Source organism: Lissotriton helveticus, chromosome 9 (genome assembly GCF_964261635.1).
Source record: "Lissotriton helveticus chromosome 9, aLisHel1.1, whole genome shotgun sequence".
NCBI classification, from domain to species: Eukaryota; Metazoa; Chordata; class Amphibia; order Caudata; family Salamandridae; genus Lissotriton; species Lissotriton helveticus.
The window spans coordinates 1,253,544,077-1,253,571,917 of NC_136070.1; the positions used below are offsets into that span (position 1 = coordinate 1,253,544,077).

A 27,841-nucleotide genomic window follows, 5' to 3' on the forward strand; every position below is an offset into this window, starting at 1 on the left:
AATAAAGCTTGAAACATTGAGAGAATATATTTGAACCAGTTGTTGTTAAATGGTTGCACAGATTGATGCTGTGGCGGTGCTTAGTGATGTAGTGGTGGCGACGAGTGATGCTGTGGCATTCAGTGATGCTGTGGTAGCGCATAGTGATGTTGTGGTGCCCCTGAGTGATGCTGTGGTGGTGCTGAGTGATGCTGTGGTGATGCGATGGATAGATAGAGTGAGTGCGATAGATAGATAGAGTGAGGGCGATAGACAGATAGAGGGCGGGCGATAGACAGATAGAGGGAGGGCGATAGATAGAGGGAGGGCGATAGATAGATAGAGTGAGGGCGATAGATAGATAGATAGAGTGAGGGTGATCGATAGATAGATAGAGAGTGATGGCGATAGAGTGAGGGAGATAGATAGATAGTTGTGTGTGTGGTTGTGTGTGTGGTTGTGTGTGATTGTGTGTGTGGTTTGTGTGTGGTTGTGTGTGTGTGGTTGTATGTGTGGGGTTGTGTGTGTGGTTGTGTGTGTTGTGTTTGGGGTTGTGTGTGTGGTTGTGTGTGTTGTGTTTGGGGTTGTGTGTGTGGTTGTGGGGTTGTGTGTGTGGTTGAGTGTGGTTGTGTGTGTGTGGTTGCGTGTGTGGTTTTGTGTGGGGGGAGTTGCGTGTGTGGGGTTGTGTGTGGGGGGTTGTGTGTGTGTGTGTGGGGTTGTGTGTGTGTGTGTGTAGGGTTGTGTGTGTCGGGCTGTGTGTGTGTGGAGTTGTGTGTGTATGTGGGGTTGTGTGTGTGGGGGGTTTTGTGTGTGTGGGGTTGTGAGTGTGTGTAGGGATGTGTGTGGGGTTGTGTGTGTGAGGGTTGTGTGTGGGGGGGTATGTGTGGGGGATTGTGTGTGGTTTTGTTGTGTGTGTGGGGGTGTGGGGGTTGTGTGCATGGGGGTTGTGTGTGTGGGTGTATGTGGGGTTGTGTGGGGGGGGTTGTGTGTGTGGGGGGCAGTTGTGTGTGTGGGGCAGTTGTGTGTGTGGGGGGGTTGTGTGGGGGGGTTGTGTGTGGGGGTTGTGTGTGTGGGGTTTGTGTGGGGGGTCTGGGTGTGTGTGTGTGTGTGGGGGGGTTGTTAGTGTGGGGTTGTGTGGGGTTGTGTGGGTTGTGTGTGGGGTTGTGTGTGTGTGGTTGTTGTGTGGTTGTGTGTGTGTGTGGAGTTGTTTGTGTGTGTATGGGGTTATGTGTGTGTGGGGGGGTTGTGTGTGTGTGGAGGGGTTGTGTGTGTGTGGGGGGCGTTGTGTGTATGGGGGTGTTGTGTGTGTGTGGGGGGGTTGTGTGTGTGGGGGGGTTGTGTGTGGGGGGTTGTGTGTGGGGTTGTGTGTGGGGGGGTTGTGTGTGTGGGGGGTCTGCGTGTGTGTGTGGGGGGGGGTTTGTTAGTGTGGGGTTGTGTGCGTGTGGTTGTTGTGTGGTTGTGTGTGTGTGTGGAGTTGTTTGTGTGTGTATGGGGTTATGTGTGTGTGGGGGGGGTTGTGTGTGTGTGGGGTTGTGTGTGTGTGGAGGGTTTGTGAGTGTGTGGGGGGCGTTGTGTGTATGGGGGTGTTGTGTGTGTGGGGGGGGGTTGTGTGTGTGGGGGGGTTGTGTGTGGGGTTGTGTGTGGGGGGGTTGTGTGTGTGGGGTGTGTGTGGGGGGTCTGCGTGTGTGTGTGGGGGGGGTTTGTTAGTGTGGGGTTGTGTGGGTTTGTGTGGGGTTGTGTGTGGGGTTGTGTGTAGGGTTGTGTTTGGGGTTGTGTGTGTGTGGTTGTTGTGTGGTTGTGTGTGTGTGGAGTTGTGTGTGTGTATGGGGTTATGTGTGTGTGGGGGGGTTGTGTGTGTATGGAGTTATGTGTGTGTGTGGGGGGTTGTGTGTGTGGGGGGGGTTGTGTGTGTGGGGTTGTGTGTGTGTGGGGTTGTGTATGCGTGGGGGGTTGTGTGTGTGGGGGAGTTGTGTGTGTGGGGTTGTTTGTTTGGTTGTGTGTGTGTGTGTGTGTGTGTGACATGGGATACCTACTGGCCAAAAGAGAAATTGTGCGGAAATGGGGAAATACTGACAGACCAAGGGCGCACGGCTGGGCAAAGGAAATGTAGAGGTGTCGAGCTCTGGAAAAACTGGTGTACAAAGGCTGGGGATGCCCCAGGAATTTGGGAAGATATGGGATATCTGGGGCACGGTGGAATGCCAGTGAACGCAGCTGAGGGGGGTGCAGACCAGGGTCTTCCCTGTGCGAAGGTACAGAAGGTGCTGGTGGAGACCTGGGTTAGAAGGCCTGTGGAAGGTGAGCGACAGGATGTACCAGGCCACCTGCTGTGTGTACTGTTCAAAGAGTTGAAAGGTCAAAGTGCAGATCTCACTTAACCTTCTCTGTCTGCTCATGAGCTATGCCAGATTGTAAATCGAAGGCATTTTCATTAGGTCCTGCTGCCTGCTACTGGGCCATGAAATAATAACCTTTTTATACCCTTTGCCTTTCCGGCTTCTGGCTTTTACGCGGGATGCATGCGCGCTGCTTTCTGTAGCAGAATTTGTAACATGGTTCATAGAGCTGTTTCCCACTTTATACACAAAATACTTCTGATTGTCATTAGAGATATGTTACTAAAATTTAAAGCAAGTACCCGGATCTTCCAAATGCCCCTGTAGCAAAAGTTATCGCAAGAACTTTTTGATGCAAATGACGTCACAGAGTTGATCCCCGCTGTTAGCCCCCCTGTAGCCTCCTGTGTATGAATGCTTGGCTGCCTAGCTGGGACAAGGACACACAAATGCAAAAAGTAAATGTAAAAGCGTGTTTAGCCATGTGCCTGCGGCTGCTGCCAACACTTCTGAGGCGAGGGGTAGTAGCCACTGGGGCTAGATGGCAAGCCGGGAGTAGCAGTGAGTACCCTTCGTTGACGTCTATGACGAAGTAGGTTTCTTAAGTGATTGCGACAATATTCCATAATTCCCTTGTACTGACTAGTCCATAGCAAAGAGCTCAATTTAATCTGTTTATTCAGAATCAAATCCACAATGAGTTCTTCTTATGTGATTTACTCCTCACTGCGGCAGTTTGCGGATTCTATCACTACGGCACGCAAGTTAAGGGTTTTTTAAAGCAGTGTTGGGTGTCTCATGAACAAGACAAATCATGACGGCTGCTGCTCTTTGTGGCTTAATGCTTAGGGACCCCTGGAGTTTGCCTGAAACTTTAACTGATTTTCTCTGCCAAGGTGCCACTCCGAAGACACAGAGTGCCCTTTCACCAGGAGATAAGTTCAGTCGGATGCAGTCAGCAATTCTTGTTAAGCCACGTTTATGTAGGCCGTAAATTATGCACTCAGCGTGCCTGTTGAACTGTATTTCCATAGCGCTACACTTCTGAGAAAAAATTTGACATTTCAAATAAAAGGCAGGTGTAGCGGAGGGTGGGGGGAGTTGTGTGTGTGTGTGGGGTAGTGTGTGTGTGGGGTTGTGTGTGTGGGGTTGTGTGTGTGTGGGGTTGTAGTGTGTGGGGGTTGTGTGTATGGCGATTGTGTGGGGGGGATCTGGGTGTGTGTGTGTGTGGGGTTGTGTGAGGGTGGGGTTGTGGGGTTGTGTGTGGTTGTGTGGGGTTTTGTGTGGAGTTGTGTGTGGTTGTGTGAGTGTGGAGTTTTGTGTGTGTGTGGGATTGTGTGTGTTTGTGGAGTTGTGTGTGTGTGGGGTAGTGTGTGTGTGTGGAGGGTTTGTGTGTGTGGGGGGACGTTGTGTGTGTGGGGGCATTGTGTGTGTATGGGGGGTTGTGTGTGGGGTTGTCTGTGTGTGTGGGGTTGTGTGTGCGTGGGGGTTTGTGTGTGTGGGGGGGTTGTGTGTGTGGGGTTGTGTGTGTGTGTGACCTGGGATACCTACTGGCCAAAAGAGAAATTGTGTGGAAATGGGGAATTACTAACAGACCAAGAGTGCACGGCTGGGCAAAGGAAATGTAGAGGTGTCAAGCCCTGGAAAAACTGGTGTACAAAGGCTGGGGATGCCCCAGGAATTTGGGAAGCTATTGGATGTCTGGGGCACGGTGGAATGCCAGTGAACGCAGCTGAGGGGGGTGCAGACCAGGGTCTTCCCTGTGCGAAGGTACAGAAGGTACTGGTGGAGACCCGGGTTAGAAGGCGTGTGGAAGGTGAGCGATAGGATGTACCAGGCCACCTGCTGTGCGTACTGTTCAAAGAGCTTGAAGGTCAAAGTGCAGATCTCACTTAACTTCTGTCTGCTTATGAGCTATGCCAGATTGTAAATCGAAGGCATTTTCATTAGGTCCTGCTGCCTGCTACTGGGCCATGAAATTATATCCTTTTTATACCCTTTGCCTTTCTGGCTTCTGGCTTTAACGCGGGATGCTTGCGTGCTGCTTTCTTTAGAAGTATTTTTAACATGGTTCATAGAGCTGCTTCCGACTTTATACACAAAATACTTCTGATTGTCATTTAGGATATGTTACTAAAATTTAAAGCAAGTACCCGGATCTTCCAAATGCCACTGAAGCAAAAGTTATTGCAAGAACTTTTTGATGCAAATGAGTTTACCCCCACTGTTAGCCCCCCTGTAGTCTCCTGTGTATGAATGCTTGGCTGCTTAGCTGGTACAAGGACATACAAATGCAAAAAGTAAATGTAAAAGCGTATTTACCCACGTGCCTGCGGCTGCTGCCAAGACTTCTGAGGCCAGGGGTAGTAGCCACCGTGGCTAGATGGCAAGCCGGGGGTAGCAGTGAGTACCCTTCGTTGACGTCTATGACGAAGTAGGTTTCTTAAGTGATTGCGACAATATTCCATTATTCGCTTGTACTGACTAGTCCATAGCAAAGAGCTCAATTTAATCCGTTTATTCGGAATGCAAATCCACAATGAGTTCTTCTTATGTGATTTACTCCTCACTGCAGCTGTTTGCGGATTCCATCACTACGGAGCGCCAGTTAAGGGTTTTTTAAAGCGGTGTTGAGTGTCTCATGAACAAGACAAATCATGGCGGCTGCTGCTCTTTGTGGCTTAATGCTTAGGGACCCCTGGAGTTTGCCTGAAACTTTAACTGATTTCCACTGCCGAGGTGCCTGTGAAACTGTATTTCCATAGCGCTACACTTCTGAGAAAAAATGTGACATTTCAAATAAAAGGCAGGTGTAGCGGAGGGCCGCATAGCTGTGTTCGATTAGCATGCCGCTGACGGACGGGGGGGTTGTGCAAGGACAGTGGCGGGTTCCCTTTTGTGAGCATATGACATGGCTTTATAAAACAAGAAACCGTAAAAGCTGCCCAAGGGCTCCTTCCTTCCTTGTGGCTGTTAGAAGCAGCTTCGCCAAAGATGCGCAGAGGAGCTGAGAACTGCAGTCTCTGTGGCCGGGCTATTGCAGTAATTGTGACTAATGAAGCATCGCGTTTGAATGGAATGCCTTCACGAGGTAACAGACTCGCCAATAGGAAAAACCAAACGGTCTGGCCTAGGCAAGGTGGTGTGACGGGAATCAAGGACTGGGCGAGAAGGGAGGGGGGAATGCCAGTAGGAAGGGAGGGAGTGGCAAATGTTGTGCACTTTAGCGGCCTCTTTGATGTTGTCAGTGGCCACACGGCACACTGAGAACATCAAAGCGGTGTCAGGTACCCCACAAGGCTTACCTTTGCTTGCGAAGTATTCTCGCAGAGACGACCAGAGCTACCACCCCTGTACCCACCTGACCCCGTGGGAGAAAAGATGTACCCAGCAGGGATGAGATGGAACCAGGGAAGGGAGCTAAAGATGATGGGATGGAGTCTTTGTTGTTGGTAGGGAACGTCTCTGGGCTGGGGTAGGAACGTGGACTGCAGCTGGCAGAGAGACAAAGGGACACCCAGTTAGGAGAAGAACCATACCACCCAATCCAACGTACACCTCTACACACATACAGAGTGATAGCTACCTGGTAGTAGAATCATCAAGACTCGGGAAGTCTTAGCTAGGTATAGAATAGGTGCTCCAGTGAGGTTAGTAATACGAATGCAGGCGCCTTGCGAAGCAGGAACAGAAACACAGAAAAGGCGCGATGTCAATAACCCCAAAGCATGCGCTTCCAGCGCGGTGTCAGGAACCCCCAAAGTATGCGCTCCAGCGCGGTTTGGAATCCCCAAAGTAAGCGCTCCAGTGCGTTATGGAACAACCAAAGTATGCGCTCCAGCGCGGTGTGGAAAACCCTACTACAGCGCTACTGCGCGGGTAAGTAAACAAAAAAGGAAAGCGCTCTTGCGCGGTATGCAAACACGAAAGGTAAACGGAAATGAACTGAAAGAACCCCCCCCCAAAGTAAAGCGCACCAGCGCGGGGTGTCTAATCAAGAAAACACAAGATGCCTCAGTAACCCTCTCTTCAGCGCTCCAGCGCGAGGGTAAACAAGGCAGGAAACGCCAGGGTTTAGGCACGGAACAGAAAGGCAGAGAAAGGCGCTCTAGCGCGGTGAGAACCAGGCGTTCTCGTAATATTCAGAAACAAAAGTTGAGGACGCTGCAGGCAGCAGGGATTCCTCCGGTTACCTGCTTGTCGGGGCGTCTATGGCAGGCAGCTTCAAACTGGATACAAACAAGAATTCGAAGCGCCGATCCGGCGGGAACCGCAGTTGTTAAGCGGATTCCCCCGGAAGCGCATCAGGAGAGGAGGCGGTCCCTAGAGAGTCTAGGCCGCATCTTGACTTCCGCACGGAAGTGAGGATGCGGTTTTCTGTATGTGTACAGAGAAAAAACGCAACAATGACAAGCGGCCGCAAAAGTGCTCCCAAAGGCTGTAGGCGGACAAATGATGTGTGCGCCTGGTGCACATGCACTGTGCCTGATCCGACTGCCGACTTTGGGAGCATTTTTGAATACCCCTTACTATAACTGTCGCAGAACAACGCATGCGCGTTAGTTCACCAAGACCTAAAAATGGCACTACTTTTAAAATGCACAGCATGTAAAGCAGGAGTAAACACCTGTTTCTTACCCTAAAGGAATTAGAATAAAATGACATCTAAGGGGTGAGCAAGGGGAGGCAACGGGTCTGATGATGCAAGCTACCTTTCGTGGCTTCACTACATGTCGTGACGTCATCGTCCCCCCACTTCTTTTTTTAGGACTTGTGCCCTGCTACTGAGGCAGTACAAGGAAGGCAGGAGTTCATAAGGTGTGACGCAGACAACGTATGTCCCGACATCATGTTGCCTGTTTAAACTCTTCGCACTTTCCAAATAATTTTGAGGTTTCGGAGCTTATTTTAGGGAAAAAACGATAGCCACATGTTATGTCACAGCTGATATATTTGTTTGCTAACTTTCAGGACCACATACACCCCTTTCTACCAGCTTGACTGAATATGGCACGAGGACGGGTCCTATTCTCACCTTCATAACTAGAAAATAAAGTACGAGTTTATCTAACAATAGTGTCAATTCTGAAAGATTCCGTAATGGTGTTTTGTCCTTTAAAAACTGTACTTTTCCTCTGGTAACGTGTTACCCACTCCATTACTTCAAAAGCAGCGGTGGCCTTTAAGCGCTGTAGATGTTTGTTGTGATAATACCCTGTTAGACTGTATTGACACCTTAGTATTTATCGGCAGAAGTTTTGTTTTTTTTGTTAAGGTTTCCACACATGCAAGACTATTAAATCAAAGAGACAAAGAGGAAATTCAGAGGACCCTTATGATTGAAAAAGAACAAATCCGCTCCCTAGATTTAACCCAATTTGATACTGAGGAAGCCTTTCGACGGTACTTAAGGTAAGCTTTTCTGTCTTTTTTGCTTCATTTTGTTGCAGGTATATTTTCCCATGAAACGTTCTCACTTCAGACCTGTTTGCTCATTTTACAGAAAATTCTTCTTAGCACCATTGGAGAAAAAGCTGCTTCTCGTTCAGTTTGCCTTTGATGAGCCGCAAAGCAGTAAAAGGCTTCTTGCCTGTGCCAAGTAAGTGTTGTTTTCCTTTAGTTGCCAGCGGTCGTCCCTGAACTTGGAGGCTTGGGGGATCAGTTGCCATCTGATGCTCCCATCTGTCTATCTCTGTATGAATGTATTTAAAAATGCTTACCATGTTCTATGCCTGGTTGGTAAGGTGGTACTTGTATTACTTACTTATATCTGACGTGCCATTGCAGCCACCACATGCGGCTCCAGGGCAGCACAGTACAGGTCAGCCTAGTAAGGCGAAGCCTGCCCTGGGGTCGGCTGTGATACGGCCTCTATGATCAGCTACAGAGGGGGCTGGTAGTTTGCTTCCAGCAGTAATTCTCACATTGCCCTGGTGAAGTGCCTTACAACCAGATGAAAGACCTCAGCTTGAAAGGGTAGTGATGGCTGCTGCAACTCGGTCATTGCATTTAGGGGTTAAAAAGGACAGCGATATGATCGTCCCCACCATGTACTGCAATCCGCTGTCCGGAAGGATAAACCTGCAGACCAGTCAATGTAAGTATAGTAAGTGTACCCACAACATTACGCTCAAATTATATGCTTCTTGTTAAAAGCTCTTTTTCATATTTGGCAACTCCCTTTTTCTCTATGATGCGTTTACCATGTATTGTCTCATTGCCCCTTTCTGTCCCTTCGGGAGAAAAAAAGGGCCTTTATAGGGAAATGTGAGGGAAGGTGTGAAAATGTGATTGAGGTCAAGCATAGTAACAATGTCAAAGTACTTACAAACTGTGCCCAGGCATAACTGTTTACATTGAGCATAATGGATGGACCCAAACCCCCTAAGCCTTTCTATTAATCTATTTTTTTTATTTTTATTCATTAAACAACAACATTGTGACATACAATTAGTACTTGAGGAAAGGATGAATCAATTGCAATATGCCCAAGAGCCATCAAATCATTTAAGACAGTTACAGAACAATCCTTCACTGAAAAGGAAATTAATTATTTTCAAACCTAACATCACATTGTAGAAGACTTACAAAGCTACTAATTTGTTATAGATCTGAGAATCACCTGACAGCCATATCCTCTTTCCATCTATAAACTGCCGCTCCTATGGATGCATCAGACTTGGACTCTCGCTTGACTAATTTTAACTGTTGGATCTCCTCTGCTATTTACTCTATCGCTCCTTTGAGGCCCATTAAAACCTTTTGAGCTGTCCCCTCCTCACCCTGGTACTCTGACGAACTCTGCAAGTGTAAATCTGCTTGTAAATTTTTGGAGCAACGATGGAGATATTCGTACTCCTTAGACAGTACATTGAAATATAAAATAGCTCTTAAGGAGTACCGGAAGAAGATAATTAATCATAAAAGAATCTTCCTGGAGGAGAAAATCAACAGAGCACAAGGTTCCACTAGGGAAATCTTTAATACAGTAAGAACTTTCACTGACCCTATGGCCCTTAAATGCCAATCCCCAGTGTCACAGTCCCTTTGTACTCGCCTTTCTGACTACTTTGAGGAAAAAATCGCATCCATCTATGATTCCTTCCCTTGTAGTAGAAGTATAGGAACTGAAGAGATACTTGTGGACCACTCAGTGTCTGCCCCTGTTTTTTCAGAATTTGAGGAGATCACTTTAGATCGCTCTTTGACAGAACTCTTAAAATGTAGATCAGGCTCTCTAACTGACCCCTGGCCGGCCAAACAATATAAAGCACTGGCCCCTCTTCTCAATCCCATATTAAACAGCATTTGGAATGACTCCCTAAGGACAGGCATATTCCCGGACTCATGGAAACATGCCCAATTAGTTCCTATTCCCAAAAAAGTTAACGCAGACCCAGACGAACCGGCCAATTAAAGGCCCATTTCCTTATTGCCCGCCCCATCCAAGGTTCTTGAAAAACTGGTACATCAGCAACTAGCAGGCTTCATGGAAACTCATGGTCTATTCCATGATTCCCAACATGGATTTAGACCAGGCTACAGCACCGAGTCTGCCTTAATAGAGATGGCTTATTCCGTGCGATGGAAGCTGGACGGGGGTTCAAGAGCGGTGTTGGTGCTGCTTGATCTTTCGTCAGCATTCGACACCGTCTCTCACCCCGTCCTGCTTGACCGCCTTCGGTCTAAAGGTATTCAAGGTAAGGCCTTGGACTGGCTGTCCTCTTTTTTATCCAATCGGACACAGGCGGTGTTCACCCCTCCCTACACCTCTGAGAGTCGTCCGTTAAAGTGGGGTGTCCCTCAGGGATCCTCACTAAGTCCCCTTTTGTTTAATGTTTATTTTTCCCCCCTGGCCGAGCTCATTGCTCAGTCAGGAATTAAGGCTACTTTGTATGCTGATGACATTCAGCTTTTGTTTTCTTATGATGCTCCCACTCAGACCACCTTTGACCGATTGAAACTCTGTCTTCGTAACATCGCCTGCTGGATGGACAATAATTTCCTTCGTTTGAATGCAGGAAAAACCGAGGTACTCTTTTTCCATCAACCCTCTCCTCTGGACTCGAACCTCTGGTGGCCACTTGATTTGAGTGTGGCCCCCTCCCCCAAGGAATCAGTAAAAAACCTGGGGGTAAGATGGGACTCTAGCCTTTCCTCCCATAACCAAGTCCAGACGGTGTCTGCTGCCTGTTTCTCAAAAATTAGGATGATCAGAAAATGTATCAATTTTCTCCCTAGTAACACCAGGAAAACCATTGTCCAGGCATTAATAACATCCCATTTAGATTACGCCAACGGTCTGTATCTTGGACTTGCTTCTGGCCTCTGTCATCGGTTACAGACAGTCCAGAATGCAGCAGTCCGGCTGGTCTGTGGCATCGCCCTACGTGAGCATATCTCGTCACATCGACGCAGGCTACACTGGTTACCAGTTAGTAAAAGAGCGGAATTTAAAGCCCTTACCTTAGCCCATTGCGCTATCAAAGGAAAGGGCTCTGCTTATCTCTCTTCCTGTCTTCGCCCATATAGCAATACGAGACACCTTCGATCCAACTCAAAAAGTCTGTTGTCTACCCCCAGGTTCAAAAAAGCACGCTCCGGGGGAAAAACCTTCCAGGTATGTGCCTCCTCTCAATGGAATAAACTCCCTATCTCCATCCGGATGATACAGGAGGAGCTACCTTTTCGCAAAGCACTGAAAACATTTCTTTTCTGCTAAACTCACCCGTGTAAGACTCAGCAAATGTGCAGAAGCGCCGGGACACCCCGTTGGGGTAGCTGCGCGCTATACAAAATACACTAAATAAATAAATATAAATAGGTGCCCAAATTGGCCTACTCAGCATTCTCCTTTTTTTACCATTTCTTTCATAAATCCCGTTTTCAAGATTATAGGAAGATAGGAGCCTGGCAAGCCATTGCTGGGACGTTGGTGCTGCTTGATCAAACAAGGCAGAGGCTATACAGATCCGCAGTGCGGCCATAGCTAAAAAGAGGAAGTAGTAAAATGAATCTTGTGTATCTTTACTATCTAACCCTAAAAGCATTAGTTCAGGGGTAAGCAGCGCTTTCATATTAGAGCCTTATAGCCCGCCATAGCGGGCTATACCGGCTATTAAAGGCCCACTGCGGGGTTAAAGGCCGGAGCTGAAGACGAGGGACTTTAACAAAGCAGCGGAACTTTAATAGCCGGTATAGCCCTGCTATGAAGGGCTATAAGTCTCTTAGAACATTCTGCCACTAGAGGGCAGAATGTTCTAACAAATAAAACAACGTCTTCAGGGAGCGGGAGGGGATTGAAATCCCCTCAGGCTCCCTGAAGCCTTTGTTCACAGCGAGAGCTGTGAACAAAGAAGTATTGGAATGTTGGAGCTCCGGGCTTCTACCAGCCATTATAAGCCTGGAGCACTCCATTGTTTTCAATGGAGCTTCCAACGTTCCAATGTTCTAATCAGCGTTTGATCCAAGAAATTTTCAATTGCTCGCCTCAAGGTGTCTAATCGAGGCAGGTTGAAAACATATGGATTATATCAGCATCCAAGCTATTACACCGGGGACATCTAATTCCTTCCTGTTCACCCCACTGAGCAATCCTTGCAGGAGTAAAGTACAGTGAAAATATTGTTTTACAGTGCTGCGCTTGGAGGCCCACAGAACAAAGAATAGCCTGTCCCAGTTCTAGGGAGTCAAGGAATTTATTTTCATCTATTCACAGTTTATCTGCCCATTTCTTCGCATGTTTAACCAGGTCATCCTGCTTAAGTGATGATAGTTCTGCATTTATTCTCTTAATGGTACAGTTCTCATTATCTCTTATAACATCAATAATTTTAACATCCCTAAATCCGTTAAACCCACCCTTTTTCCCAGCAAGAAAACTATGTATCTGTAAGTATTTAAAAAAAAGTCTCCTTTCAATACCAAATTTATCCTGAATTTCACAGAATGAACGAATTCCATTCTGACTTAAAAGATCCCCTATTTTCCTTAGCCCGCACCCCTCCCACGCTAACACTGTTGCTTCGGCAAAAATTCCAGGAAACGTCGGGTTTCTGTACATCTGGGTATAAAAGTGAATCCTCCCAAGACCAATCTTCTTTTTAAGCGCGACCCAGAGCTTAAATGCAACCGCCAGAGTTTTAAATCTTGGTTTTTTTAAATAACTAGGTTCGCTAAACTTCATAAAGTAGTTCACAACATCCTCTCCTAGCAATAGGTTGTATACATCTGCTGAACTGCTACTAGACCAGGGATCTGGGACATTCCCACCAAAAAGCCCGCTCATATAATGGAAGGCTGCAGCCCAATAGTACATTTTGAAGTCTGGGACTGCCCAGCCCCCTCTTCCCTTGGCAGTGACATATACCTCAGAGCCCTCCTAGTTTTACTGTGTGCCCAGATACATCTATTTATATTTTTAAGCGCTACAAACCAACGCCTCTCAAATTCCAACGGAATTGCCCTGAAGTGGTAGTGTATTTTAGGCAAAAAGACCATTTAGCCACATTGAACCGACCCACCAGTGACATATGCAAATTATGGAATCTATCGAAATCTTTTTTGATCTTCGTAAATATTGGCTCTATATTTTTCTCTACCAGCTTCCCCAGATCAGGTGTGATATCTATACCAAGATAAATGGCTGATTCCGTCACCCGCGGGTCGTCTAATACAGCCACACTATTCTTAACTATCTGTGTCTTTATCTGTGTCTTTTGACTATTTAATAAATACCCAGAGATCAGACCGAAAGCTTGTGCTTCACTTTCTATTGCAGCTAAAGCAGTTTGAGCATTTGACGTGACCACACCAACATCGTCTACATACGCCAACATTTTTTATTCCAGGCCATGATAAGTGAGAGGTGTTATTTCGTTACTAACCGCCAACTTCCTGATTAAAGGATCAATATATATGGCGAAAAGGAGGGGTGAACATGGGCAGCCCCGCCTTGTACCCCGTTTAATTAATTGAGGTGCAGTATACCCCCTATTCAATCTTATATGAGCCGATGGTGCTTTATACAGAGCCTGAATTGCCTTAATAAAGCCACTCCCCATGCTGAAGCATTTCATAGCTGCCCAGAGAAAGTCCCATGAGACCCTATCAAATGCTTTTTCGGCATCCATAAGCACCAAAGCCATAGAGTCCCCTGAGGCTTCAGCAGCATCAAACAGGGTAATAACCCTACAAATATGCTGTGTTGTTCCTCTCCCCGGTACAAACCCATGTTGACAAGGGTGGATTATTGTCCCGATAATATTATTTAAGCGGGTCGCCAGGGCCTCAGAGAAACTTTTTGCGTCACTATTCATGAGCGTAATAGGCTTGTATGACCCTGGGCTTCTAGCTGGCTTACCCTTCTTTAGAAATACAATATTATCTGCCTCAGCCCAAGACTCAGGAACAGAGCTCCCTAGCTGAGCTTGATGCATTATATCTACCAAATCTGGACCAATTGCATCCACAAATGTTTTGTAAAACTCTAGGGGAATCTGGTCCGGTCCAGCTTCTTTCCCAAGTGAGAGATTACCCACTGCAGCGTAAATCTCCTCCTGTGTCAATGGGGTCTCTAGTGCATCTCTATCTTCAGGGGCAATACCCTGTATTGGGATTTCCCTTAGGTACCCTTGAATTGACCTCTGCTCCGCGATTTGATCCTCATTGTATACATTTTTATAAAATTGTTGAAATACATCCCGAACATCAGATGGACCCTCAATCAAATTCCCACTATTATCTACAATTTCATGGACCTCCCCCACCACACTCTTTTGTCTCATTCGAACTGCCAGAGTATGCCCCACTCTCTTGCTAAACAATGCTGTCTTTTTTGCTTTCCTGTGTTACTGTATTATTTCCCTCGCTTTTCTCCCCTGTGCCCCCGTTTTTGCCTTCTGTAACCCCTTGCCTCACCTGTTTTCCCGCCGCTGCGTCCCCTGCGGCCCGCCCCCTGCTCGCCCATTCTCCGCCCCACTCTCGCCTGCCAGCTGCTCCTCCCTCCTACTTCCCTTTATATGACAGCCGCTGCGTGGTGAAGAGCGCAACCCTTGACCCTGTCTTCAGGCAGGTCGCTCCCCCTCACCGCACAGCTCCACCAGTGGGGCAGTGTGTGTCCCTGCTGCTTTCACCACCACTGCCGCAGGTTTGAGGCTCCTCTGCCTCGGTAGGCAGGTACTGCGGAATTGTTTCCTTTTTTTCTTTCCTGTGTTACTGTATTGTTTCTCTCGTTTACAGTGTTATTGTACTGTTTCCCTCACTTTTCTCCCCTGTGCCCCCGTTTTTGCCTTCTGTAACCCCTTGCCTCACCCACTTTACCGCCGCTGCGTCCCCTGCGGCCCGCCCCCTGCTCGCCCATTTGCCGCCCCGCCTCCCAGCTGCTCCTCCCCGCTCACCTCCCTTTATATGGTGGCCGCTGCGAGGCCGCACCCCGAAGGCGCACCTAAGGCAAACCCGTCTGCGCCCGTCCGCGCCTTGACCGCGCCCAGCACCAGACCCCCTGGCCTCCGCAAACACCACCACGCCCGTCACCGCTACGATGCCAGCACCCTCCACGCACTCAACACCGGGCAATCACACACCGGCTTCCTGGCCACCCTTCCCCTGCCAGAGCTGCAGCTTCACCAGCCTCCATGCCGCCAAACCGCCCATCATGACAGGACGCAACCACCTCAGATGCATTCTACTGAACACCCGCTCCGCACGCAAACAGGTCATCAAACTCCGGGACCTGCTCAACACATCCTCCCCAGACGTCACCTTCCTGACAGAGACCTGGATGAACGCCTCCTCGACATCCGACATCGCCATAGCCATCCAGGGACCGCACCAACGGAGTAGGAGGGGGAATCACCATCATCCACAAGAACACCGTCAAGATCTCAACCAGCACCGACGATACCCTCAGCACCGCCGAACACCTGCACTTCCAGATCCACACCGATCCCAACACCAACTCTCGTCTACAGACCCCCTGGACCCCGTCCTCAGTTCAGCGACTCCATCGCCGACTTCATCAGCGCGCACGCCCTAGCCTCCACAAACCACATTCTTCTCAGAGACCTAAACTTCCACCTCGAGAACAACAACGACACCAACTCCACCACCCTGATTGACAACCTCTCCAACCTCGGACTCAGACAGCTCGTCACAACGCCCACCCACTCTGCCCGCCACACGCTCTACCCCATATTCTCCGCAAGCCCCCACGTCACCTTCAGCCACACCACCGAACTCCACTGGACCGGCATCCACTTCACCTTCCGGAAACCTAACCCGCATCAACGCACTCAACAGATCCCCCGCCGCAGGTGGAGCAAAATCACCGAAGACCAGCTAAACACCACCCTCACCAGAAGCCCACCCGCCGACCCCATTGACGACGCCACCGCCACCTGCAACCTCAGACGTTGGATCGACAAATGCACCAACACTCTAGCCCCAATCAAGAAACCCTCCAACAGCCATCCCAACAAGAAAGCCAGCTGGTTCACCGCAGACCTCCAAGCAAACCTGCCATACACTAGAGAAGAAATGGCACCGCGAACAGACACAAGACAGATACATAGCCCAAAAGAACGCCATCCGCAGACACCATCGCCTCACCAGGTCCGCCAAAAGAGCCTCCTTCAAGGACCGACTCAACAACAACGCGCAAAACAGCAAAGAGCTCTTCAACATTGTGAAAGAACTCTCCAACCCCAGCTCCAACACCAACGACATTCCACCATCACAAGACCTGTGCGACTCCCTTTCCACCGTCTTCCATCGCAAGATCGCAGACATCCATGACAGCTTCAACAACCTGACCGCCCCGGCAACCGCCGACACCTCAGACCCCGTGGCCACCACCCACATCGATCCCCTGCTCACCTGGGCCAACATAAATGACGACGACACCATCAAAATCATGAACACCATCCACTCCGGCTCTCCGTCTGACCCATGCCCACACCACATCTTCAACAAAGACAGCGCCACCATCGCACCCAATCTACACAAGACCATCAACATCTCCTTTGAGACTGCAACCTTCCCGGAGAGTTGGAAGTACGCTGAGATCAACGCCCTACTGAAGAAGCCCAAGGCAGATCCGAAGGACCTCAAGAACTTCGGGCCCATATCGTTGCTCCCATTCCCGGCGAAGGTAATTGAGAAGACCGTCAACAGACAGCTGACCCGCTACCTCGAAAAGAACAACATCCTGGACCCATCTCAGACCGGGTTTCGCAGCAAACACAGTACCGGAACTGCCCTTACCGGCGTCACCGATTACATCAGGGCCCTGCTGTACAACGGCAAAACCACAGGCCTTATCCTCCTGGACCTATCAGCCGCCTTCGACACTGTCTGCCACCACACCCTACGCACACGCCTCCACAACGCAGGGATCCGAGACAAGGCTCTGGAATGGACCATCTACTTCCTCTCCGGCAGAACCCAGAGCGTCCGCCTCCCCCATTTCCGATCTGAAGCCTCCAAGTTCACCTGCGGCGTACCCCAAGGATCATCCCTCAGCCCGACATTGTTCAACGTCTACATGGCTCCGCTTGCCGAAGTCGCGCGACTACACGACCTCAACATCTTCTCCTATGCTGACAACACCCATCTGATGTTATGTTATGTTATATTTAATTTATAAAGCGCGCAGCTACTCGAAAGTATCCCTGCGCTAACTTCCGAAAAGAAAGAGAAGCACACTAAACCAAATTAAACGAGCAACGTTTTGAATTTCTTTTTAAAAAGCAGCGACTTTAACACCCTCTGCATGCTCCTCAAGATCTACCGGTGGATCCCGACCGAAACAAGAACAACAGTCACCCAGGCCCTCGTCAGCAGCAGACTGGACTATGGCAACGCCCTCTACGCAGGAACGACAGCCAAACTCCAGAAAATCTGATCCTCTCCCTCACCAAGCACCCCATCACCTCCAAAACCAACCTCCACGAAGGAATGAAAGCCGTCACCGAGTGGATGAAGAACAGCCGCCTGAAACTGAACTTGGACAAGACAGAGGTCCTCATCCTCGGCTCCACCCCCTCAGCCTGGGACAACTCCTGGTGGCCGACCGCACTGGGAGCAGCACCGACTCCCACCCACCACGCACGCAACTTGGGGTTCATCCTCGACTCTACACTCTCCATGACCAAGCAAGTCAACGCCGTCTCGTCCTCCTGCTCCGCAAGATCTACAGGTGGATCCCCACCGAAACAAGAAGAACAGTCACCCAGGCCCTCGTCAGCAGAAGACTGGACTACGGCAACGCCCTCTATGCAGGAACGACAGCCAAACTCCAGAAAAGACTCCAATGCAAACAGAACGCCTCCGCACGCCTCGACATCCACAGCCACATCACTGCCCACCTGAGAGTCCTGCACTGGCTCCCCATCAACAAGAGGATCACCTTCAAGCTCCTCACCCATGCACACAAGGCGCTCCACAACTCTGGACCAGCATACTTCAACAGACGACTCACCTTCTACACCCCGAACCGACAGCTCCGCTCTGCTCCGCCGACCTCGCCACCGTCCCCCGCATCCGAAGAGCAACCACCGGCGGCAGATCATTCTCCCACCTCGCCGCCAAGACCTGGAACACCCTCCCCATCCTCCTACGGCAGACCCATGACCTAATAACCTTCAGGAGATGTCTCAAAACCTGGCTTTTCGAGCAGTAGCAGCACCCATCCCCCCTCTGCGCCTTGAGACCCTCACGGGTAGTGCGCTTTACAAATGTTATGATTGATTGTTATGATTGATTGATCTTCTAGTAAGAAACCTTTCAGCTACCTTAGCTGCAGCAATGTCCCCTATTTCTGCCTTAGCTAGGGCCAACCTGAGTAGTATATCATCAAGAGGTTTACCCAACGTTATTGCAGCTGCAAGCTCTTCCTCTACCCCATTAACATCCTGCAGAGCATTTTCTCCCGTTGTAGCTCCCTCCCCTGCTGATACAGACTGTAACTCAATGTCTCCCCTCTGACTTGAGCTTTGAACGCTTCCCAGGCTGCCCCAGAGCTGGCACTCTTCCTATTGATATCCAAAAAGCCCTTGATCCATTCATTCATGTGACGAATATACTCTGCATCCTTTAAAAGTGCTCTCTCAAAAGTCCAAACCAGTTCTTTTACCGCCTCCCTATGAAAATCATTAAAATGAAAGGGTTATGGTCCGAAATAATCTGGGGGTGTTTCTCTCTTACATCTAGAAACTAGTGAATATTAAACAAAGAAATAATCTAATAAGACAACTAATTTATGGGGAGCAGAATAGAACATGCTTCCAGGATCATCAGGATTAAGGTGTGCTCACACATCTACACACCCACTGTTATGTACTAAATTAGTGAGTGCCCTAAAGACCTTTTTCTTTCCGGAGGCAAGATGGCCGCTGTCTGATCTCTGTGAAAACTGCTGCAGAGACTCTCACCTCAAGGTTCTACGGATTATTGAAAATGAGCTGATATGCCACTGATACGCCATCCCATGCTTACCTTGTTTGATCAGCTGTGTTGGTGGGTGTTGCACCACGGTCTGCAGTGGAGCTGATTAAGGCATTACTGCGGGAATCAGGATAGCTGCTAGGACGTTACCGAGGAGCCCGATACCTTCCAGAAACCATGGGGTGATGGGCCCAAGACCGAACGGTGAAGGATGAACAGCGGGATTCCTCAAAGGAGGCCGCGGCGGTGCAGGCTCCATGGCACCACGAGGATCGGGTCAACCTCGGGGCGGGCCTCCCACTAAAAAAACTGAGGAAACGGGTGGTAAGGTGAAGGGCGGCGGAAGCAAGCTCCATTTGGCCGTAACAGAGTGTTCTTTGCGACAGCTTACAGTTATGGAGGCCATTCTGTCGGTGTCTGCTTCAACGGCTGTGAGCGGAGAGTGTCATCGGCTCAGCTGAGTCCGGGCCGAAGGGAGAGGCTGAGCCTGGCTGGACCCCACCTGTCGACGAGGATACATTGTTACAGCAATACCTCAGACCCGAGCTGGTGCAGCAGGGAGCGGAGGCCGCAGACCCTGCTACTCTTTCAGGACAACAGGCTTTACCAGTGCTGCAGGATTCATTTGATAACATGGTAGATGCCAATATGAGTAAAGCTGATCCTCCCAGCCTGATTTCAGAATCTGATTCCGCGGTGAAAGGTAATGGCAGTACTTTTTTTATGCCTGAAATTGCAAAATCGGCTTAACGTTTGGGAAATGTAAAGGGACAAAATACAAAAGTGCTAAAACCTGAAGCAACCTTAGGATCCCCAGAGGGGGACAAGTTTTTTTCACTTGATGACGATACACATCTCTCGCTTTCAACTGATGGTAATGCATCGGAAGTGTCGATTCAGAGGATTCCTTTGCTACGCAAAAAGTGTAGCATAATGTCTATTACTCAGAAACGCAGGTCTAAGTTAAGAACTGGCTCTCATGAGGAAGAAGTAATCACAGCCCTTAAACTCAAATGGGATTACTCAGCCACCTGTCAGGTTTATGAGGATGACGGACTCGCAAGTGCACAAGGAGAGCCACATGGAGAGCCTACAGGCTCAATAGACCCTCCTGCCCCCACGTTGCTAGATCTGCTGTATGCTACCCTAAAACAGATGCAGGGAGGGGCTAGATTGGAGATTCGCAGGGCGCACCACGCTACAAAAAACTGCAGAGGTCTCTGCGAAAGATAAATAAGATCTGTACTGATATGGCAGAAAGGGTTTCTCACGTGGAGGAAAGCACTGTTGCACTAGAGGAGGAAGTTGGTAAGCTGCAGGTTTATAAGGAATCACAGGAAAAAATGGGGCCAGATATAGGTGGCCAAATACCGGTCGGTAACAGCCGATTTCGGCCGTTACCGACCGGTATTTGGAGTTTGAGATGTACGGGCACATGCATCAATGGTAACTGCATTCGCAAGTGGTCCGAATCGCAATTTTCAGCCGTTGGCGAATGCAATTATCAAAATTGGAATGCATCATGTATTTCGCAATTTTAGGAATCACAATCATGTTGCGATTTCTAAAATTGCGATTGCATTTAAGAAATCGCAATTTCAGATTTCTTAAATGCAATGCATGATCATTTTTAAATTGCGATTTAACTGTATGGAAGTGCAAAATTAGCATGAGGTTGAACCTCATGCTAATTTACCGAAATTCTTCAAACATGCACAAAAATGCATTTTTGAAAGTTGCATTTTACACACACACATGTCCTTGGGACATGTGTGTGTGTGTAAATTGCACTTAAGTTTAATTCCAGGGGTGCAGGGAGGGGTTCTTTGGACCCCCCCTGCACCCTTGAAATTGCATTTTCAATTTGCAATTCGCAAATTGAAAATCGCAAATTGTAAATGCCTTCCCATTGATTCCTATGGGCCTCTTGGCCCATAGGAATCAATGGGAAGGGTTTTCCTTAATTGCGATTCGCAAATTGTGATTCCCAATTAAGGAAAAATAAGAAATCGCTAAAAAAAATGCGAATTATTCATGCATTGCCGTTTGCGAATTCTTAATTGCGATTCCCTAATTTTCGCAATTAAGGATTCGCAAACGGCAAGATTGATGCATGTGGCCGGTAGGGCCCTTAAAAATTACCGATTCGGTAAATTTACTGAATCAGTAAATTTACCGATTCTGTAAAATACTGATTCGGTAAATTTACCGAATCGGTAAATCTAGATGTAGGTGGCACTGAAAACAGTGCCACAGGCCCTTAAGAATTCGTTATTTACCACAAAATAATATTTCGTGGTAAATAACGAATTCCAGTGTACATGCACTTCTGTGCATGTACACCTGTGCCATGTGGCACACATACATGCCCTAAGGGCATGTATGTGTGCCACATGGCACACAAGCCAGAATCAGGGGTGCAACAGGGTGTCAAAGTGACACCCTGTCCCCCTTGACAATTCGGTAATTTTACCGAATCGGTATTTACCGATTCGGTAATTGCCATTGATTGCTATGGGCCTCAAGGCCCATAGGAATCAATGGCAATTACCGAATCGCCAAATACCGATTCGTTAATTACCGAATCATACCGATTCGGTAAATATTACCGAATATTCTCCTACATCTCATTTACCGAATCTAGAATACTGAATCAGTAAAATTCGGTATTCTAGAGTCGGTAAATGAGTTTTACCTACATCGGGCCGATGATTTGGAAGTTAGAAGATTTTGAGAATCAGCAACGCAGAAATAACGTACGGTTACTGGATCTTGTAGAGAACATTGAAGGAGAGAACATCTTGTCATTCGTAGTAACACTTCTAAAAGGAGCATTAGCTGACCTCGCCCAATGGAACTAGGAAATGGAGGTTCAGAGGGTGCATCGCTTCCCAATGACACCAAGGAAAGGCAACACTTTAGGAGAAAGGGAGCAACCCAGAGCAATCTTAATTCATATTAGCAACTTTCTCTTTCGGCAGGCTATTATGGATAGAGCACGGCCAGACGCAAAACGGACTTTTGAGGGCCATACTTTTTTTGCGCGCCCAGACTTTTGTCACACCACTGTCGAGAGGAGATGGAGACTCTGGCAGATGATAACTCCCTTTCAGGGGACTGGTTGTGAAGCTTAGTTACTGTTTCCTGCGTGGCTCAAGGTTATCCTAAATGGGAGGGTGCAAATGTTTTTTTCTGAAATTAAGCTAAAAGAGGCAAAGGGGAGGGCTGGAGCAATGAGACTGTCTCATGGGGATCCTACAGTTGACTGAGAAATTTTTACAAGCTAAAGGGTATAGTTGAGCTCAGCAGAATCTCCTGAACGTCTAATCGGTTAACTTCCCCATGCTCGCTCTTCTTTGTTCCATTTATGTTGATGCTAGAATTATGTGAGACACAGTGGTGTATTTTTGGGGTCGGTTGGGGAATCCGCAGAAGTTTGAAATGTGAGCTTGGTTGCCTCTCATAGGTTGTGGCTGACCTATTTGCCTGTGAGGGGGGTGGGGGAAGGAGGGGCTGGAAGGGGAGAGTGGGCGGGGCCTGGGGTGGGGGGAGGTGGAGGGAACAGCACAGCTAACCACAGTACTTGAGGTTTAAATCTATAAATGAGTATAGAAATGGAAAGACAACAGTGGGTCTAAGAACCTATTTAGGAGGGCAAAAAAGTAACAGCCATAAATCGGATTGGGAAGAATTTTCAAATTTGAGTTAATGAGTTTGCGAATAGCATCAATAAATATCTGTGGCTTGAATGATCAGGCCAAGAGGTAAAGAGCCACAGTCGTCCTGAAAGCACTACATACAGATATATATGTGTTCAAGAGACACATATAGAGGGAACTAGAGGTAGCATCATGGAACAACTCAGGTTTAAACTTACTGTTAACACTACACAAGGCACTAAAACAAGAGGGGTCGCCATTCTTTTCCGGCGTAGATATAGTTTTTAAGAGGAAGTTGTCTGATAGATGGGCTGGACTTTGGTTGAATGCATGCTGCACGATGAGGTGTTTACCATCTGCTCAGTTTATGGCTCAACCCGAGATGATCCGGAAATGTTCGAATTTTTGGATACTGAGTTTACATCTTGGCCTACCCCAGTAATGTTGTGTGGAGACTTTAACATTAACGGTTTGGGGGGGGGCTCTGGGGGGCAGCTGGAAATAAGTATATGGGTCGGAAGAAAAAAGTCTTTAGGGCCTTTCTATTAACCTAGATGTAACCACACAACCACTTTTTACCCCAGTATAAAGGTCTGGTGGCACCAATGTGTGCAGCAATACACACATTACCTTCAATGAATAGTAGCCTGTGCCATTCTCACTCCAGTCACCTCCTGCCTTCTCTGCTGAGTTTCAAGTCCATGTCATACAGCAGCGGTCCCAACTAAATATGCAGTCGGCCGAAACCTGAATAAGTGAAATGCCAAAGTCCGTAGTGGACTGTTCCTATGAGGAGCAGAGTCAGTATGGATTTGCATTAGGTGAGCCTCTGGGGCTGATTTAGAGTTTGGTGGACAGGGTACTTCTTCCCAACAGAATAAACTTTCATCAGAATTACATTTTGTTGGCACTTTCTTAATGTTCAGCGACGAGTTTCAATAACTGAGTTGTTTTAAGCATGGACGTAGACTGATTGTCTCACGTAAGTGTGTCACATAGGCAGGCATGAATCAGTAATTTAAATTTTATTTTATTTTGCGATGAGTTTGGTTTTCTGTCACTTCTTTTTTGCAAGTTTAATTGTTCATATAAGTTACCACTTTCTGTTAGTTTAATTGTTTTATGTAAGCATGGCTTCGGAATATAGATTATTGTTTTTCATGTAGCAAAACAATGTGCCAACGAAAATGTGTTCTGTTATGTTTTAATCACAGTTACCCATGACGAAGGGCAGTGGCCCAAAATGCATTGGGTATGGACTCGTTTTGTTGATTCATAGAGAATGGTGAACCGCTGTTAGAGGAAAGCCTGGATTGGCCCCTTATTGAACTTGTCACTTGCACTTGTTGCTTGGATGATTTAATAAAAGAGACACTGGATTAAAACGAGGAAATAATCTGTTACAGCTGAGTTAATGACATTCACACTTTGTTCTATGGAAGTGCACCTCAGGCCTAGGCTATCTGATGAAGTCCCAGTTTATTTGGGATATACTACTTTACATGCAAGGACAGAGCACAATACCGGGGTCACATACCAAATCATTGCTTTTCGGCATCTAAAAAACATTCATAGACATTTTGGGTATGAAAATGTTGTACATCCTACCATCTTTGACTGTCAGAGATAAGCCATCCCTTATTTAGAGTGGACAGTTAGATGGCTTTTTTTAACTGTCCGTTACCGCCAGATATATCCTAGTGGTTTGAGACAGTAAAAAAAAAAGGAAAAACTACCCCCACACCATGTAGACAACTCCCATGGTGTGGAGGTCATTAATTTATTATTTTTCAAAAACAAACTCACACTTTAGGAGTTGGTTTTTAAAATATAAAAATAAAAACTTTGGAAAAGTTTGACGGCTGGCTATCATGTTTGGTGCAGCCTTTCTGCAAACTTTTCCTACGTTGGAAGGAACCAACCACCATTACGACGGTTCCAGCCAGTGTATATGGTGGTCCACAGGGCTTGCGGACATATCAGATTTGGCGGGAGGAGTAAAGAGAGGGAGTCTAACATATTGTCATCCGCCACCATGTCTGCCTTTAGACTGTCCTCCAAACCATGAACCAGGCCATCTGTCTAGAATGGGACAGTGGGCAAAAAATGATGACTTGGAATGCTACCTCGCAGGGGAGTTGAGTTCATAGGAGTGCCAGGTCATTGCCCTCCCCCGCGTGCCAGCTGTTGCATACAAAAATGTATCAATTTTTTTCACTTTTAAACAAATTGAATTTAATTATGGCCCAGCCGTAACATCTATCACCACGGTGACACCTAGTGACGTACCCGTTGGCTGGTCCAATCATGATTGGCAGCCACTCAGCCCATCACAGTTAAAATGAAATGCACGAGTGAGATTGGCTGTTTTCCACGGACAACCTGACATGCGTACTTCAGCTCTTCTCAGCCTATGCTGTACACGGAGCTGAGGGAACACAGACGCAGCCTTCTGGTCCTTCCATCAGCGCCGCCTGTGTCTACTCTATCCACTCGGGTGCGGCTGTCATGCTGTTCACTAATACCACATTAAAGTAGCATGAGGATTAGTTAAGTTGGCGGACGACATGAGTAAACACCTTTGCGGGTGCGGGACTATGCTGTGTAATAGGGCAGGCAATGCTGGGCATGAAGAAGAATATAATGCCCTTTTCCATTCCAAGCCTCCCTTCAACTAGGCAGCTGTGGTGCAGCCTAGCCTGCAGAAAAAAAAGTGGTTCTCCTATAAATGGAGCTAAAGGACTACGCCACAGAGACAGAGGATCTGCTGCTTTCCATGGTAGGATGTTGCAAATCTGCACACACAGTCATTCAACTCGCGGGCAGACAAGTTGTGTGAAAGTAGGATCTGCTTTTATGGGTACGCCCACGTTGTGCTTGATGTAATGCTGTTTCTGACTAGTCTGACTGGGATCCTGCTAATCAGGACCCCAGTCTGTGCTTTCTCCCCTAAATTGGTTTGGTAAGTACTGGGGTACATCCCAGATTGGACACTGGTGCAACCTTATTGCCCTGGGTACTAGGGTACCCAGGGCAAAGGTGCACCAGGGGTCTCCCATGGGCTGCAGCATGTACTATGCCACCCATGGGAGACCACTCAATTTGCAACTACAGGCCTGCCATTGCAGGCTGTGAGAGCTCGTGCAAGTGTCACTTACGAAAGATATATGTTTCCCTATATCTAAGGTCAATGCACTTAAAACCTATAAGTCACCCGTAAGGCAGGCCTTATAATCCTGAAGGCAGGGTGCTCAGTTCTAAGTGTGAGGGTGCCCCTGCATGAGCAGGACACCTACAGCCTACAGCGTCCATTCTCCCGGTTTGTAAGTGCGACAGCCATATAACATTACGCGATGACCATCTCGAAACTAGCTGTAATGAATCCTAGCATGTTTGGTGTCAAACATGTTGGAATCATGCCCCCAGCACCGTAAAGCTCCTTTGGTAGGCCCTTGGTGCTCTTAGTACCAGTCTTCCAGACCCGGACTGCAAGCTAGGGCTGCTGCTGGCCAGAGACATGTTTCTGTCCTCCTGCTGCTGAGCCAAGCTCGGGCAGGGAAGGCAGAACAATAGGTATCCTGTCGCAGGGAGGTATGACCACCTCTCAGACAAGGTTTAGTGTATTAGGGCAGGGTGGGGGCGCTTGCCAGTGCCACATTGTCTGCGTGCCGGGCACACTTGGTGCCCTTCATGCATAGTCCAGTTCAAACCAGTTCAGGGAGCCGTTGGCTCCTGCTCTGGCATGAAACTGGACAAAGGACAGGGGAGTTTCATCCCCCTTGTCCAGCCCCTCCTTAGGGAGGGAACTCTGAATTGTCCCAACCTTTTCCTTAGGGTATTTAAGAGCCTATCTGTTGGGGGGACCCTAGATTCGTCGTGGGACAAGATACATTTCAGACACCACTTCTTCTACATTTGTCAGGGCATTCTGGACTTCGCTCTGGGCATTCTGAGGAAGACTCATGCTGCTCCTCATTTCGTCTCCCTGCTCATCTGCTGCAACACCCGTGCCTGTGCACAATACAGAAAGCTTCCACGGACTGTGGACATCCAAGACACCTGAATGAATCTCCCTTGAAGTGAAGGAGCCACTTCTCTGCATCTGCATTCACTGCAACTAAGCTGACTGGCCTGCTGATCCTGGGTTGCCACGGACTCCGAAAGCCTCAGCAACACAACTGGTGGTTCTTTACATCCCTCGAGGCCTGTCCTGTCCTCTCTCCAAGTTTGAGACCAGTAGCCCTTGTCGGAGCCGCAGGAACCGTACCCCTGAGCACGCGTCAACTTGCAGTTGCAAAGGCTTGTTGGCTTCCTTTCAGCAAGATCTTCGGGCTCCAAGTAGCCCCAAACTCAAGCATCTCCAGTGACCAAGATCTTTATCCTCACAGCATCACTTGCATCGTGGGCTTGCATCTTTGGTGAGCTGCTCGAAGTCCCCTGGCAACTCCAGTGCCTCCAGCCTGTGGGTCCTCCTGGGGGTCATCTTTGAATTCCTTAAGCTCCTCTGATTGCTCAGGGCCTGCCCTGAAACCCCTGCTTGTGGTGAGTCTCCTGGACTTTGCTGGTCCCGATATTGCACCCTTTTCAACTTCCACAATGGATGCAATTGCCAAGGCTTGTTGGTACTCCTGACGGACACCGACCCTTCAACTCTTGACATCCAATGTGGGACAGCTCGTATCCAGCTCCTGGTTGTCCACAGCATCGCCTGGTCTGCACAGCTGCAGTTTCAAGGTCACCATCAGCTTCCCTGCAACACTCGGAATCAGTGGGCATTCGTCTTCCGTGCCTCCTGGTCACTCCTGAGTGGCATAGACTCTGTCCCCTCTGCTCGCAGGTACTTCACATCTTGAATGCACCTTTGGTTTCCACCGGACACTTCCACCTTCTCCAGCAACGGCATCTGCCTGAAGTCCTCCATTGGGTTCGACAGCGGTTTCCAATGTCACTTCACACCTATGCACCCAGCTTCCCTGGTGTAGGTATCCTGGTTTGTAGGGTATCCATGGGTGGGTGGCTCTCCAACCTTCTGTCTTCTGTGGGGTATCTTCAGGGTCCACTGGGAAGGGTCCTTCATCTTTAAAATTGGAACAGCGACTTACCAATTGACATGCATTGATCCCGCGGTCATGTTCCCACTCTGCACATGGCCTCCGTGCGGCTCCTGGTTACTTACCATGGGTGGTTCCTTGGGTTCCCGGCACTTTTACGTCTTCTGCGCATAGTCTTGACTTGAGTCGTGGTTCGCATACCACTATTTTAATATATGGTTTGGTCACTCCCTGGTGACCACTGTGTATTTTTCATTTTACTTACCTACTTCTATTGTAATGTATTGTGTACATTGGGTATATCTCTGGCTAAGAGATATCTGTTAGTGAATATCTTAAAATAAATGCATATTTTTATAAATACACTATGTGG

The 27,841-nt window shown here is 48.2% G+C and overlaps 1 protein-coding gene across 1 annotated transcript in view; it reads left to right on the forward strand.

The window, feature by feature from the left end:
* The window catches only part of LOC144783414 (E3 ubiquitin-protein ligase rnf213-alpha-like), a 2,376,820-nt gene that overhangs the window by 221,384 nt on the left and 2,127,595 nt on the right, over positions 1 to 27,841 (forward strand). The window contains exons 3-4 of the mRNA XM_078662402.1: positions 7,591 to 7,727; positions 7,819 to 7,914. Of these exons, the coding sequence (XP_078518528.1) occupies positions 7,591 to 7,727; positions 7,819 to 7,914 (233 nt within the window). The remainder of the gene's footprint in view (positions 1 to 7,590; positions 7,728 to 7,818; positions 7,915 to 27,841) is intronic.